Below are 15,123 nucleotides of genomic sequence, written 5' to 3'. Positions count from 1 at the left end.
TGCATGAGCCTCGGAGTTCAAGCGAGGTAGCCCAGAGACGAGACCCTAACCTCTCCTCCGAGGTTACGACGTAATGCAACAGTTTTAAGCAAATGAATTTTATTGAATCATGGAAACATTACATGAGCTGGGGAAGACCTTCCAACGAGGTGATACACTCATTGGTAATAGATTCTGGGGTGCTCGATATTCCATGGACGGGGTTGTGCCTTGCCGTTCATGTCTTCAATCCAATAAGTTCCAGTCCGAATCTCTTCTTTGATTTTATATGGGTCTTCCCAATTCGGACCCAGAGAATCGGAACCAGGTTCCTTTGAGGAAAGGAAAACTCTTCTAAGAACCAAGTCGTTGATTCGGAATGATCTTTTCTTGACTTTTGAGTTGAAGTAGCTCGTCATCTTCCTTTGATATGTACCGAGCTTCAACTGGGAGTCATCTCTTCTTTCTTTAATGAAGTCGAGGTTGCATCTCTGAAACTCGACATTTGTCATCTCACTAAAATGCAGACGTCTTGAAGACGGTAGTCCGACCTCAACGGGGCTCATTGCCTCAGTTCCAAATGCCATGAGGAAGGGTGTTTTCTCCAGTTGGGGTCCTCGTGGTGGTTCGGATCGCCCAAAGTACTTGTGGCAGCTCATCCACCCAGGCCCCCTTCGACGCACCAAGCTTCCTTTTCAGGACATGTTTGATTGTTTTGTTGACAGCCTCAACTTGGCTATTTGCTTGTGGTGGTGAGGTGTGGAGAAATATTTTTTGATGCCAAGTTTCTTGCATAGTTCTCTGACCTTCTTGTTGTCGAATTGTCTGCCATTATTTGAGACGATCAAATAGGGGATCCCGAACCGGCATATAATATTCTTCCATAAGAACTTGGAAGTGTTTGCCTCTGTAATTTTTGCAAGTGGTTCGACCTCAACCCATTTTGTAAAGTAATCGATGGCCACAATTGCGAAGCTCACACCTCCTCTACCTTTAGCTAGAGGACCTATGAGGTCCACACCCCACTTTGAGAAAGGCCAAGGGCTGGAGACCGCAGTCAAATCCTGCGACGGTTGTCTTTGTACCGAAGAGAATCGTTGGCATTTGTCACACTTTCATACAAACTAGAGGGCGTCCCTTTTCAGGGTAGGCCAGTAGTACCCCTGCCTCAATAATTTTTGTGCTAAAGATAGACCTCCAGAGTGATTGCCGCACACGCCCTCATGGACTTCTCTTAATATGTAGTTAGCCTCTTCTCCTATGACGCACCGTAAGAGTGGAGAGGAGAAGCTTCTCTTACAGAGAACATCATCAATGAAGAGGAAGTGGGCTGACCTCCTCCTTAGCTTGTAGGCCTCAAGCTTGTCAGTGGGAAGTACCTGGTCTTTAAGGTATGCTACGATTGGCTGCATCCAGGTAGGGGTCCCAGCGACCCACATGACATTGGGGGCCTCGATCGATGGTAGGAGGAGGTACTCTATAGGTACTACTGCGAGTAGTTCTGAATCCTTGCTACTAGGGAGCTTGGAGAGTGCATCCGCATGAGAATTTTCGATGTGGGGGATCTGGATTAGTTCCAATTTTTCAAATGATGGAATGAGGTTCATCACCATTTTCAGGTAGGAGGCCACTGTTTTGTCCTTGGCTGAGAAGTTACCATTTACTTGGCTAACGACCAGCTGGGAGTCACTACTTATGAGGAGCCTCTTTACTTGCATTTCCTTGGCCAACCTGAGGCCTGCAAGTAGGGCCTCATATTCTACTACATTGTTGGTGGCCTTGAACTCGAACCTCACCGCTGAGTTTAGCTTGTGACCTTCAGGGTTGATGAGGACCACTCCAGCACCTGAGCCGGCGTTTCCAGCCGACCCATCTACGAATAAGTCCCATGTAGGAGGCTCAGCGGGTTCCCTGATTTCATCCACGTTGGGTAAGTTGGTGAATTCTGCCACAAAGTCAGCCAAGGCCTGACCCTTGATGGCTGCCCTAGCCTTAAACATGAGGTCAAATTTGCTTAGCTCCACTGCCCACTTCAATAATCTTCCTGAGGCATCAGGCTTTTGGAGCACTTGCCTTAGGGGAAAGTTTGTCAGCATGTGGATAGTGTGAGCTTGGAAGTAGGGTCTTAGTTTCCTAGAGGCCATGATCAAGGCCAAAGCGAGTTTCTCCATATCGGGGTAACGGGTTTCCGACGATAGGAGTGCTTTACTTGTATAGTAAACTGGAAGTTGGGTGGTTCCTTCTTCTCGAGTCAGAACCGAACTGATGGCCTCATTTGAGACGGCAAGGTATAGTTGTAGGATTTCTCCAGGCTTTGGTTTGGAGAGGAGGAGGGCCTGCCCCAAGTGCCTTTTCAGGCCTTGGAAGGCCTCTTCACATTCATCGTTCAGCACTTTGAAAAATGGGAGACATTTGTCTATAGCTTTAGAGACGAAGCGGCTAAGTGCGGCCACCCGCCCAGTCAAACTTTGCACTTCCTTTGACTTTTGGGGGGACCTCATCTTGTATAGGGCCTCAATCTTCTCCGGGTTGGCTTCAATTCCGCGTTGATTGACCATGTATCCCAAGAATTTGCCTGAAGCCACTCCAAAGGCGCATTTGAGGGGGTTGAGCCTCATCCTATATCTTCTCAGGAACTGGAAGGTGCTGTTGAGGTGTGTTATGTGGTCCTCAGCCTCCAGACTTTTTGCCAACATGTCATCCACATATACCTTCTCGTCTTGCCGATGAGGTCCATAAACATTTTGTTGACGAGCATTTGATAAGTTGCTCCGGCATTTTTAAACCCGAAGGGCATCATCCTATAACAATAGAGGCCTCGATCTGTGATGAAAGAAGTGTGCTCCTCATCGGCCGGGAGCATGGGTATTTGGTTGTAGCCGGAGTATACGTCCATGAAGCTCAACAACTCATGCCCAGCCGTGGAGTCTACTAGTTGGTCAATCCTTGGGAGAGAAAAGCTGTCTTTCGGGCAATCTCTGTTGAGGTTGGTGAAATCGATGCACACCCTCCACTTGCTATTGTGTTTCTTTACCAAAACTGGGTTGGAGACCCACCTCAGATAGGTAGCTTCCCTGATAAATCCATTTTGGACGAGCTTCTGAACCTCTTCCTTCAGAGTCTCGTACCGTTCAGGATTGCGGGCTCTCCTTTTTTGCCTGTGTGGGGCAACTTTAGGATCGACCTTCATGTGGTGGCAACTGACCTTGGGGTCTATGCCTACCATGTCCTCATGCTTCCAAACAAAGACATCAAGGTTCTTGCTTAGGAAATTTTTAATCTTTTCCTTCAGAGTGTTGGATAAGCCCTTGCCTATTCTCAGCATCTTGGATGGGTCTCGGGGGTCCACCGAGAAGTTCTCAAGTTCCTCGATTGGGAATGCTTGAGGTTTGTGTTCAATTATGCGGGGATCAATCTCGTCAATGACCAAGACCTCCGGATTGGGTGATGCATCTATCATAACGATATCTTCTGGTTCAGTGGGAGCATCACCTGGGATGTCAGCCATGACTATATCGACTATGATTACATGGACGTCCCGGGGCTCTACCTTTTTGATGGAGCTTAGATAGCACTCTCGTGACCCTCTTTGGTCACCTCTCACCATTGCTACCCCATTTTCATCGGAAATTTCATGCATAGATGGTGGATGGAGGTGACTACTCTCAATTCCTTTAGGGCTGGCCTACCTAATACTTCATGGTAAGCCGATCGGCTGTCAACATTGAGGAATTCCATGAAGTTCATTGTAATTTGGGAGGACTCTCCCATCTCCACTGCAAGTGTTATATTTCCCCTTGGAGTGATGCTATCTCCGGTGAATCCATACAGACGAGTTGTAGTGGGTGTCAACTGATGATCCAATATCATCTTGTCAAAGGCAGATCCGAATAGAATATTGACAGAGCTACCGTTGTCAATTAACATTCGCTTGAGCCCATTTCGGGCTATGACGACCTTCATAACAAGTGCATCGCAATGGGGGAAGTGAACTCCTTCAGCGTCTTCCTGAGTAAAGATGATGGGTGGAACTTGGTTCCTCCTGGAGCTGCTGTCCACAATGTAACTTGTCAAAGGGGGGTGTTTAGCCTTCCGGGCGTAATTCCTTTTGGCGTTTCGTGTTTCATCGCCAACATACGGACCTCCAAATATGGTATCTATCTCGTGGATAGGAGCCTCATTCTGGACTTGTCGATTTTTTCGGTGCCTGTGCCCTTCCTTGGGCCTCTCTATATCATGCTCCCTTCGTCGTGGGGAAACATCCCTTTGACGAGGAGCGACCTCCTCGTCCCCATGTTGGTTTTCGTGCCTGGACGGGGGCCTATTTGCTTGAGGCGATTCATTTCTGTGCCTGGGGGGTTCCGCCCTGGAGCAGTGCGCAAAGTCTCGGCAATCTGTCATGTCGTGTCCGTAGGACCTGTGGTGTACACAGTATCCTGGTGGGTTCTGGTTGGACCTATTTTTAGGTCTCAAACCCCGACCTCGGCCTCTTCCTCTATAGAATCCTTGGGGGGTTTCCATCTGCTGGGTGTTGGTAATTGGGTTGATATCCTCATATGCCAGGGTAGGAACCGTGTTTAAAGTGGTGGTGGCAAGTGCTTAGCCGGAACTCTCATTTCCAGTTTGGTTCATTTGGTAGTCCATCAGGTGGGAAGTCGGCCCTCTAGCAAGTTGCCTCTGAGGAGGTGGGAGGCCTCGGCTTGCCCTGTTCCTATGCTCAATCAATTCTTCATTGATGATTTCTCACCTCATCATCTCGAGTAGGGCATCATAGGTGGTGGGATCCTGATTCTGCACGTCCCTCCAGAATACGGTATTCATGTTCAAACCTCCTCTTAATGCGGATAGTGCTTCACGGTCGGTGACTTGCACGCAATACATCATTTCATCGGTGAAGCGAGATAGGAAGCTCTTTAGGGACTTTCCATGTGCTTGTCTCATGTCTTGGAGACGTTGGATAGGGGCCTCTCCTTCTTTGCTTACCGCAAACCTCTTCAAGGATGTTGTCTTGAACTCGGGTCAGCTTCTTATGCTCCCCGGTGGCAACCTGCTATACATATTTTAGCTGCTCCACCAAGTGTTAAATGGAAAGCTCTGCACTTCACAGTTGGGGTGGCACCTCTTAGGCTCATGTGGGTTTTATAAGCATTCAGGTGCTTCTCCGGGTCGCCTCTTCCGTCATACTTTGGTATCTTTGACATTACATAGTGACTTGGAACCTGGGCATTTCTTAGTTCCCTTGAGAACGGCAAATTGTCATCGTCATCATCCAAGTCACAAAATCTCGGCTGTTCATCTGAATCATATTCCTTGACCTCTTGCCGTGGTAATTGGTGAGAGGTTCCGGGACGGTTCCAAGCCTCGTCCTCCCTCCTCTGGTGCCTATTTCTAGGCGAAGCAACACGGGGGACATTTTCATGTCTTTTTTCCGATTGCTGGGGCATCGAAAGTGGAGGCTGTGGTCTCGTCCGAGGCTAATGTGTCTAATGTTGCCTAAGCCTTGGTTCAGCGGGGATGATTCTGTCAAATACACTGTCTGCCCTCCTTTGTCTTGACTCTTGCTCATATGGAGGTGGGAAGTTATCATGATTCAATGGGACCTCGGTGGGTCGATCGGAAGCGTATTTGGAGGAAATATCAACTCCCACTTCCCTTTCAAATGGGCTTCCACCTCGGCTATAGTCCACGAGGCAGTTCTATGACTTTGAATTTCATCTTCTTGCTGATAGTGCCCGTGAGGGGCATATGGAGGAATCGGGAAGCTCCCCTGGCCTTGCATTTTGGCCATGAGCTCCCTCATAGCCAAGTTTTGGCTAGCAATGTCTCTCATGTTGGCCATCATGGCAGCCATTTCTCTTGACAGTCGGGCCGTTGCCCGCATTCCACCTCTTTTTTGGTGGTGGTGGAGTCTTTGCCGACCTGATGGGGCAGCGGGTGGAGGAGGTATATTTGCATTTTCTCTTACCCTTCTGGAGGATGTGTCTTCGTTTGAACTCATTTTATTTTCGTCTGACTTTAGATTTTGCTAAGTTTTGGGGCTTCCTCTTATTTTTTTTAAAAAACAAATCCTTTTTCAAGGAGGTTGCCCAAATGTTCTTCAATAAGTTTCCACCACAAGGTTGTTCATGGTTATGGTATGGTTTCCCATAGATGGCGCCAATCTGTTGATCCCAAAAAGTGTTGCCAACAGATGCCGGAACCACCCGCGCACGCGTGAGTGAAGGTCCTACACGCTAAGACACGTGGACTGTCTGGAACGAACCTCTTTAGGGGCGTAGGAGTAGCTCAACGACGCGGGACAAGTACGTTCGGAATCCGACGGGATGTTCATAATCCGATTGTACAATAATTATCAATCGGTGTTCATGAATGTGAATGTAAATATGTATAGACTTGTATTGTGTTGTAAGACAATATTAAAGAGAGAGTAAAGTGTGGTTTCTTGTATTGATTCTTGCATTAGCCTTTCGATGTTATACAGAGGAAGTATTTATAGTGTTACATGTGAAATGACAGCCCTTTGATGAGGTGGCACGTGGCCTCATCTCCTTAACTCAAACATCCAATCCTAGGCATCATCCTGGACTTGCTAGCTTGCTGCGCATTTATTGCTTGTGCAGAACCCCCATGCTAGTGATAAGACTTGACATATGCACTCATGACAAACGGTCCATCAATCATTCAAACAAGATCTTTATGTAGAAGATCTATTGGGAGAGATGATCATGGAAGAAGTTCCTTCATGGTTCGGGGGCTTCTGCCGCTCACGTATTACTTCCCCTTCAGGGCTTCGGAAATATCCACAGGCCTCGGTATATGGAGTTCGGCAACATTAAAGGCCTCGGCATATGGGCCTCGGCATAAAGGGCATCGGCTATTCAACCCACTTCGGCTAGAGTGCCACGTGGTTCGGATTGAGTGGGCCAAGTATGTCAATACGTAACAGTAGCATTATTCAAACTTCTAATGTAAAAATGAACTTATCTATACGACGATGGAGTGCATTAAAAATTAAACTAATAAAGCATAAATTCTCTGTCTCCGAACGAAAGCGGGAGGTTTGTGCCCAAGTACCTTTACCAAAAAGCATAATCTATAAAATGAAGGAAAGGTTCTTTGGTCTAGCACCCGAAAAATAAAAGTGATAGCTAAAGAAGGACTTTCATAGCAGTAGACAGACGACAAAGAAATACAGCACCTTGACATGGGTATGAATTGATAAATTCCACAGAATATCATTTTAATAGGCATGTTTAGTGCACTATATTAGAACGAACAATGATTACCTTACTCTCATATTTATTCTTATAAAATTAAATAATTTTCAAACGATGGCTTAATTTTATTTAATCCTTATTCGATGTCTGGTAAAACTAATTTTCGATTTAAATTAAGCTGAAGTGCTCATCCTCCATCATTTTGTGAATTATGAAAAGATTATTTAAATTGAAATTTGATAAGTGTATAAAATACACTTTTTCGGAGCCCAAAATTAGTGATATTTGATAGTTCCTTTTGACAAAATATATCCTAAATTATTGTATTTTACGTTAAACAGGTAAAGTTCAACGATTGAGCAAAAAATTGGAAGAAACAAGAGGAAAACTCATAAAAAGTGTGAAACTCAAAAGATAGGGACAAAGTTGCAAATAATTCATATATGAGACGGGCGAAGAAATGAAGATTGAAAATACCGAGGTTTTAATTGGATACAATTGGAAAATAAAAGAACAAAATTTCAAGAGAAAATGGTTTAAATGAAGTAAAATCAAAGTGCAACTACTAAAAAATTTGTGTCGAACTTTACAATGAAGATTTGAGAGTATTAGGGATCAATCGGATAAGGAAAGAAGTTAAAGGGATAAACTATAGTCGAAGTATTATCACATATTAACTTTTAGGCGAAGAAGTTATGCTCCGAATTTTTAGTCTTCATTTGAGACCCATTTTTGGCATAGCAAACATCCGAATTGGAAAAATTCTATTTCAAGCAAAATTGTAGCCTTTGAGTTAAGTTTTCAACGCACATTGAATCGCCTCAATCGGATATTTGGAGAAAAAATTATGACAAAACTATTGATAGCTGTTTGACAGAAGAAAAGCTTGAACTATGCGATCGCATAGTTCAAAATGCTTGCGTTCGCATTCAACCCTACAAAGAAAATTTTGGAGTTCAACAAGTGATCTATGCGGTAGCATCCCAATGTACTATGCAACCACATAGTACAAGATTTTGGCCGAATCTCAAGTTTCCTTATACAACTAAAACTTAGCTTACAAGGTTTTGGTGACATTTTTTACCTAGATACGAGCCATATAAATACCAAAACGTCCCATACATATAGAGAGCCTCTTTTATGCAACAAACAACTCAAAAACTTGAAAGAAATATATTGGAAAAGAGGGCAAATTCATCTTTGTGCGAGATTTCTACTAATGAATTGCAAGAAATCTATTGGGCAAAATTCACACCATGGAGATTGCACAAGAATTTGAAGGAAACTTCAAGAGATATCAAGATTTCACCAAAGTCATTCAAGAATTCAAGATTTCAAGCCAATTATCTAAATTTCGGGTGATGTTTATTAACTTTAGAATGTGTTCTTGTTATTTCAATCTGTGTGGCTAAACCTTTTTATTGCTAGGATATAATGAACCACTGTTATGAAATTTTTGGTTTGAATGATTGAATTGACATCAATATGTCAATTTATTTGAATGTTTGAATGTTTATCAAGGTTTAATTTGCTTTTCAATTCACTAGCCATTAGTTGAATTGTTTGTGGATATTATAATCATCGAGAGAGATGGTAGAATCATTAGCACATAGTGATAAGCATTGTAGAATCATTAGCACATAGTGATAAGCATTTGAGGTTCGAGAGAAGATAGATATATACATCTATGCTTCACATGGTTTCCATATATGTTCTAGCTCATTTAATGCTTTTCAGCATGTTCACATCTTTCATAGAGATGTAAAAAGGTCACATGTAAGATTAAATTATATTCCTATCAAGAGAAGCTTTAAATAAACTAGCAACATTGACCAACAAGCTTGATCTTAAATTGTCAATTTCAATTGTTGAACTAAAAATGGAATAATAAGGGGAATTCTACATTTTAGCAATACATCTCATGAAGTTGATAAAACTTTATTTTACTTTCATAGTAGTTGATAAATTAGACTTTGATATTCTACAACTCTATATTGCTATTCGATTAAGGATATTAATAATTATAACTCGATCAAATACATAGTCCTTGTGGATTCGACTTTACACACTATTATATTACTTGCTCATGTCTCGTTCACTTATAGAAAATCAAACAATCAAAATTCATAAACTTACAAGTAAGAGCTAAAAATTTCACTTTTAAGTAAAAAAAATTAATAATAATTAAAAAGTTTACTTGTAAGTAAAAAATGACTTCTAAGCAAAACATACAATTATGGTAAAACAATAGTCATAAGCGAAAGTTTTATTTCAAGTTAAAATTTACTTATAAGTGCAAAATTCATGCATAAGTAAAACAATTTGCTAACTAGTAAAAATCCACTTACCAGTAAAAAATTATTCATGAGATAAAAATTAACTTATAAGTAAAATATATTTATAATTAAAAAATAACTTATAAATCAGTTATAAGGAAAAATACACTAATAAGTAGAAGTATTTACGTATAAGTAAAATAATTGCTTATAACTAAAAATCACTTATAAGTAATAAATCATATCTAATAGCATATCTGAGAGGCTCTTTAAATGTGAAATATTTTCTATTTAAAGAGTCAACCTTTAAAACTATGCTCCAGGAGACTTTTCAAATTAACATTTTAAAATAAAGAGTTAGTTTGACTTTCCAAATTATAGCATCTCTAAAAGACTCTTTAAACATGAGATATTCTCTATTTTAAAGAGTCAACACTTAAAATCATGCTTCAAAAGACTCTTTAAATTAACATGTTGATTTAGAGAATGAGTTTCGCTCTCTAAATTATAATTAAATGCATACAAAATGTTTCAATTTTTAATATAAGAAAATAATAAAATAATCTAGAAAAAAACTAGTAAAAATAAAAGATAGAAAAAAAATAACAATATTTTTGGGGAGCAGTAAAATTAAGTGCTAATTATAAAGAGTTTGTTGAGTAAATCAAAATTTAACTCTCCAAATTTACAGATGCTCTCCAAATGATAGAATGCTCTTTAAAAATAGAGAGTCTCTTAAAGATATTTTTGAAGAGTTAAATCCATTCTTTATAATTAAATGCATTCAAAATTTTATAATTTTCAATGCTACGTATTTTATAAATTGCACTTGAAAAGACATACCTTCGAAGTAAACAATATCAATGAGAATTTAAACTCATAAATTAGGAAAATTGTAAGAACTTGTGGTCTTATTTTGTTTCAATCAAATCATCCAACTTCTAAGATGCAGTCATCTCATCAATTTGTTGACGCTCATATAGTATATCACTGTTAGTTCATGTGACGGGAATGGATGGAATAATTTAAGTTACTACTAAAGTAAAGTTGAATTCATGATGTAATTTAGTTCAATGAAGATATTTTTGAAGAGTTAAATCCATTCTTTATAATTAAATGCATTCAAAATTTTATAATTTTCAATGCTACGTATTTTATAAATTGCACTTGAAAAGACATACCTTCGAAGTAAACAATATCAATGAGAATTTAAACTCATAAATTAGGAAAATTGTAAGAACTTGTGGTCTTATTTTGTTTCAATCAAATCATCCAACTTCTAAGATGCAGTCATCTCATCAATTTGTTGACGCTCATATAGTATATCACTGTTAGTTCATGTGACGGGAATGGATGGAATAATTTAAGTTACTACTAAAGTAAAGTTGAATTCATGATGTAATTTAGTTCAATGATTTTTTTTTTTTTTTTTTTTTTTTTATGACGGGAGAACCCGCAGCTGCTACCCTTCGAGTGCGTACTAGGTAAACTTTCGAACTAACGTAATAACCTGCAAACCAAGCTAGTTAGGTAAAATGCACTAGACAAGTCCGATGCAACGGCTCGATCAAGAAAGTGTTGGTAAGGAAAATCGAACTCGTAACCAAAAGTCTCCGCGCTCACCCACTCCACCAACTCGACCACTCCATGAGGGGCGTTCAATGACTTGTACTGATTTCCCTACATGTAACCTCTCGTGATTTTGATCCTTTCTCAAAGCCTTCAAAGGACGTTTTATACCGGGAACCATAAACCAAAAAAAGAAGTGCAGAGAGAGAATTGATAAGGCAGAAATATCATACTGATAGAAAGGCTTAGAGAACAACAAAATGCAAATATTATTCTTCATTCTCACACGGTACCAAAGAAGAAAAGAAGAAAAACAAGTCCTTATACAAATATGGAACAATAGTAAACAAGAATTGTAATTGATCTATTCCCACTTGCACTTCAACTGGTGAGTGTGGAAGAAACTGTATGTCATCACCAAACTTCCATCCATTCTTTTCAGAACAAATCTTTCAACTAAAGCATAGCAACCAAACTCTTTCCAACCCCAACTTTCTTTAAATTCTTCGACTCTGTTAATCCTTACTTGCTGGTTTTCCCCATCATACCATCCACTCCTGTTTTGCTCCCATTTCATTCTTTGAATGATTTCCATTCTCAACCCAATGCTTGTTTCCACGCCATTGTGGAAACTTTTAAACCACATTACCGAATCAACAACGTTGTTCTCATTCCACACAGCTTTGTTTCCGTTAACAAAAACCTCTTCATTTTCGATGGGAACATCAATTAGGACTGAATTTCCTTGATTCTTTTCATTCTTGCATGTAAAAATCTGCTCCCATCTTTGCTCAAGTGTCAACTCGTAATAGGTTGATCTTTGCAACTGATCTTCTAACGTTCCATCCTTGATAAATACGAAGGGACAATACCATTTCCCAACGCTAATGGCTTCAGAACTCTTACACGATAAAGGGAAGTTAAATTCTGGAAGACGAGCACGACGTTCGGAGTTAAGGCCTAGTGCTTCATCTAGTTTGAAGTGTTTGGGAGTCTTGGTGTAAATTGACCAACCTTTTCTTCTCAAGAAATATGGAGGAAAACCATCTGGTCCGACAGATTTCGCAAAGAAGGAACCGCTACTGGTGCAAAGAGTTTCATATGGACAAATCTCAATTTGCTGATAACTGTTGTTGGGATCCAATTGCCTCGGCTTTAGATCTTTAATGCAGCGACAGAAACAACAGGTGGACATGTCTTCCTCTCTCGAGCAAGTGTATGCTTCCCTGAAAAGATAATTTGATGAAATTTAAGTAAATCCCACAAAATTCTTCAAATTGTTACGCAGGTATTAAGATAACGGTAAGATGTCCATATCTCACTAACAAATAAGTTTAATTCTGAGCTGGTGTGAAACCTGGTATTTTTAAATATGCAAGTCGTCAATCTTGTGTTTCAATAAAGGGTGTGTTTGTCACCCATTATGTGGGAAGAATATATTATGAAATAGTGATTGATATTGAAATGTGTGGTTAAAAAAGAAGAAAAAGTTTTCGATTTATATATAATATTTTTTAATGAAGAATGTGTGGTTCAAAATAAGTACTGTAGAAAAAATAATGGAAAAAAATGGATGAGAAACATTAACAAAATGTTGTTTTGGCTGATAATATTTTCAAACAAGCTAAAGATGAGAATAAAAGTTAAGCTTTTAAGATGAATTTTATAATTAATAACTCTCAACAAAAGTTGACATTTTAAGATGAAATTTTAAATTTTAGTATCAAAATCCATCAAACTAGTGAGTCGATCCGATTAAGGCTAAAAAAAATGAGCATACAAATTTCAAGATTGGTATGCTAAGATAAGCAACTATCTTGCGGACATGTTAAAGGATAAAATCTCAAGATGAATAAAGGTAAAAACATGGATAAACTTATCAGGAAATATGCTACTCCTCTTAATCTTTCAAGATGGATTCCTAAATTTCAATAACTTTGAAACAATTAAATTTAAGATAGAAAAGCATTTTCAATTTCATCAAACAAATTATAAGATTAGAACTGAGAGATTATACACATACCCTTTATGCTTCCCATGTGGTTTAATGGCATAATAGCGATTGGAAGACGCTGCTTGATTGAGAACCGGAATCAAGAAAACTGGGTTAACAGAAACATAGGTGTTATCTCCAGAACTTTGTTCATAGCGGAGAGTCAATTCCTTGTTCTGAGGGAAAGGCAGGTTCAAGAGACTTCGATTCTTACACAATCCAAAACAACAGTAAGTCTCGGATTCTTCATCTTGAATTATTAGGTAACCTGAATTAGGCCCCTCGGGAGGTGTCCTAAGAGAATCTGGATTTTTTAAATAGTGAGAAAGAGGCCTCGTTACGTACATATCTGCCAAATAAAATGATTTCTTCTACTACTTTACTCTGTTCTTTATCAGGTATACTTGGATCTGAACTTGGATATTTAGAGGAAAGCTGTTGAACAACATATATATACACACGTAGAGAGAGCTGAGTCTTTGAATGAAATTCAAATTGGTTAGACAATTTGATTTGTCAATGATCGGATAAGAACAAAAATGTAAATTTCAAGGAATTTGGATCATCTGTAGTATGTCTCTTTCTGATTGGCTACACGATAAATGGATAATGCCTGCAAGCATGTTTGATGGAGACCCCTTTTTTTTTTTTTTTTTTTTTTTTTTTGATCTCTTTTTTTTTTTTTTTCTTTTTTTTCTTTTTTTTTTTTTTTTTTTTTTTTTTTTTTTTTTTTTTTTTTTTTTTGTCCGTTCCATGTTTGATGAAGAGAATAGTCAACGGGCCAGAATTACTGTAGTTTCGTGGAAGATCAGTTTTGCGCAAGGGACGGAACATGCTCAATCAGATGACAAAAAGAATGGATATTTTAGTTAATCTTGAGAGTATGTCCCGTTCGGTCCCCATTTTTATCTAAAATGCATTTTTTCCATCAAATCAATGTGGGACCTACACCAATATTTTATCATTTGATTTGAATTGAAAAATCCTAAATTTCCAACTTTACCCTTTGTCATGCGTTCAGCAAGTTGGCAGCTTCCACATCTTGAAAAGTCAAATAATTTGATTTATTACACATTTCCCAATACTTCATAACACATCCCCACCAAATGTGTTTCAATTATTTTACATGAACTGGGCCACTGTTTTATAATTCCACCTCCGTTGTCGCCCACCGTATTGCTTTAAAAGGTTGTCACAAAAATCCGGCAACAATTGTAACATTACGCGAACCTAAAATGCATGCGGACCGTGATTTTCACTTCATGTTAATTATCGAATTTTTTCAAATAAATTTCGAAAATTAAAAATGATAAAGAGCATCTTGAAATTCAGTTGTACACTAATTCCAGCTTATATGTTCGTTGTAAATAATAAAATATTTTTGTACGAAAACGGGTTATGTTTTCAAAAAAAGTAACTTCGAAAAATTAAAAAACTTAAATTTGGAAACATTTCACTGTATCAACTGCTCTCGAGAGTGTCTACGAATAGAAGCATTTTAATTCTATTACGAAGCGCTACTTTAATTTTGCACTTTAATTCTATTACGAAAATAATACAATAAATGTAGGTCCTAAGCTAGGTGGTTACTTAACGCTTTGGCAACTTCTGCCAAATTTCCACGTCGTGTGTGGATACCAACTCTAAATAATATAGACAAAGACTTTTCAAAGAAATTCATCGGAACATTTATATAAAAATTCTGCGGTGAAAAAAAAGTGACATGTAAACTAGGAAGAGAGAATAATAATAATAATAATAATCATATTAATATAGATACATTAAAAGAAACTAGAAAATAAGCACCAATAGGATGTCAAAGAAACCTTTTGCTGATCGATGACCCACCAAGTAGGTGAAAGCGATTTCTTGACTTTTAGGCTCTTTCTTGACTTTTAGGCCAGTGAGTGGGATGTGAGGTGACTGCTCTAGTCACTTTAATTATTATGCTCTTGTTACTGTACATCCAACCAGTAATCTATGACAAAAGTGTTTTTCAACCTTACCCGTGCTCTTATAAAAAGGTTGAACCCCAATTTTAAGGGTCCTCACAGACTCTATTCTGGACCATCGTAGAAGAGGTAAATCG

General features: G+C 39.0%; 2 protein-coding genes across 2 annotated transcripts; both read right to left on the bottom strand.

The window, feature by feature from the left end:
* Positions 1 to 674: 674 nt before the first annotated feature.
* Positions 675 to 2,123, bottom strand: LOC111395308. Its single transcript, XM_023021290.1, has 3 exons — positions 1,315 to 2,123; positions 1,141 to 1,269; positions 675 to 1,056 (listed from the first exon to the last, which is right to left on the bottom strand). Exons 1-3 carry the CDS (start codon positions 2,121 to 2,123, stop codon positions 675 to 677), a joined length of 1,320 nt encoding a protein of 439 aa, XP_022877058.1.
* A 9,151-nt stretch (positions 2,124 to 11,274) lies between these two features.
* LOC111396247 lies at positions 11,275 to 13,531 on the bottom strand. The gene is made up of 2 exons (XM_023022617.1): positions 13,065 to 13,531; positions 11,275 to 12,267 (listed from the first exon to the last, which is right to left on the bottom strand). The coding sequence occupies exons 1-2, from the start codon at positions 13,379 to 13,381 to the stop codon at positions 11,406 to 11,408; spliced, it is 1,179 nt and encodes a 392-aa protein (XP_022878385.1). The 5' UTR covers positions 13,382 to 13,531; the 3' UTR covers positions 11,275 to 11,405.
* Between the last annotated feature and the right edge of the window lie 1,592 nt (positions 13,532 to 15,123).

This window comes from Olea europaea, chromosome 6 (genome assembly GCF_002742605.1).
Source record: "Olea europaea var. sylvestris chromosome 6, O_europaea_v1, whole genome shotgun sequence".
Taxonomy (NCBI): domain Eukaryota; kingdom Viridiplantae; phylum Streptophyta; class Magnoliopsida; order Lamiales; family Oleaceae; genus Olea; species Olea europaea.
Note: the sequence above shows the minus strand (reverse complement) of the source record. Positions and strands in the feature narration are given on the sequence as shown.

Bases quoted from the DNA above. Each gene is read 5' to 3' on its own strand.
- LOC111395308 (XM_023021290.1), bottom strand. From the start codon at position 2,123: ATGGCCTCTAGGAAACTAAGACCCTACTTCCAAGCTCACACTATCCAC. The intron at 1,270-1,314 runs GTCAGCCCACTT...CTGTAAGAGAAG, and splicing joins GCCTACAAGCTAAGGAGGAG to CTTCTCCTCTCCACTCTTAC. The intron at 1,057-1,140 runs GTACTACTGGCC...TTCGGTACAAAG, and splicing joins CAAAAATTATTGAGGCAGGG to ACAACCGTCGCAGGATTTGA.
- LOC111396247 (XM_023022617.1), bottom strand. From the start codon at position 13,381: ATGTACGTAACGAGGCCTCTTTCTCACTATTTAAAAAATCCAGATTCT. The intron at 12,268-13,064 runs GTATGTGTATAA...TTATCTTTTCAG, and splicing joins CCACATGGGAAGCATAAAGG to GGAAGCATACACTTGCTCGA.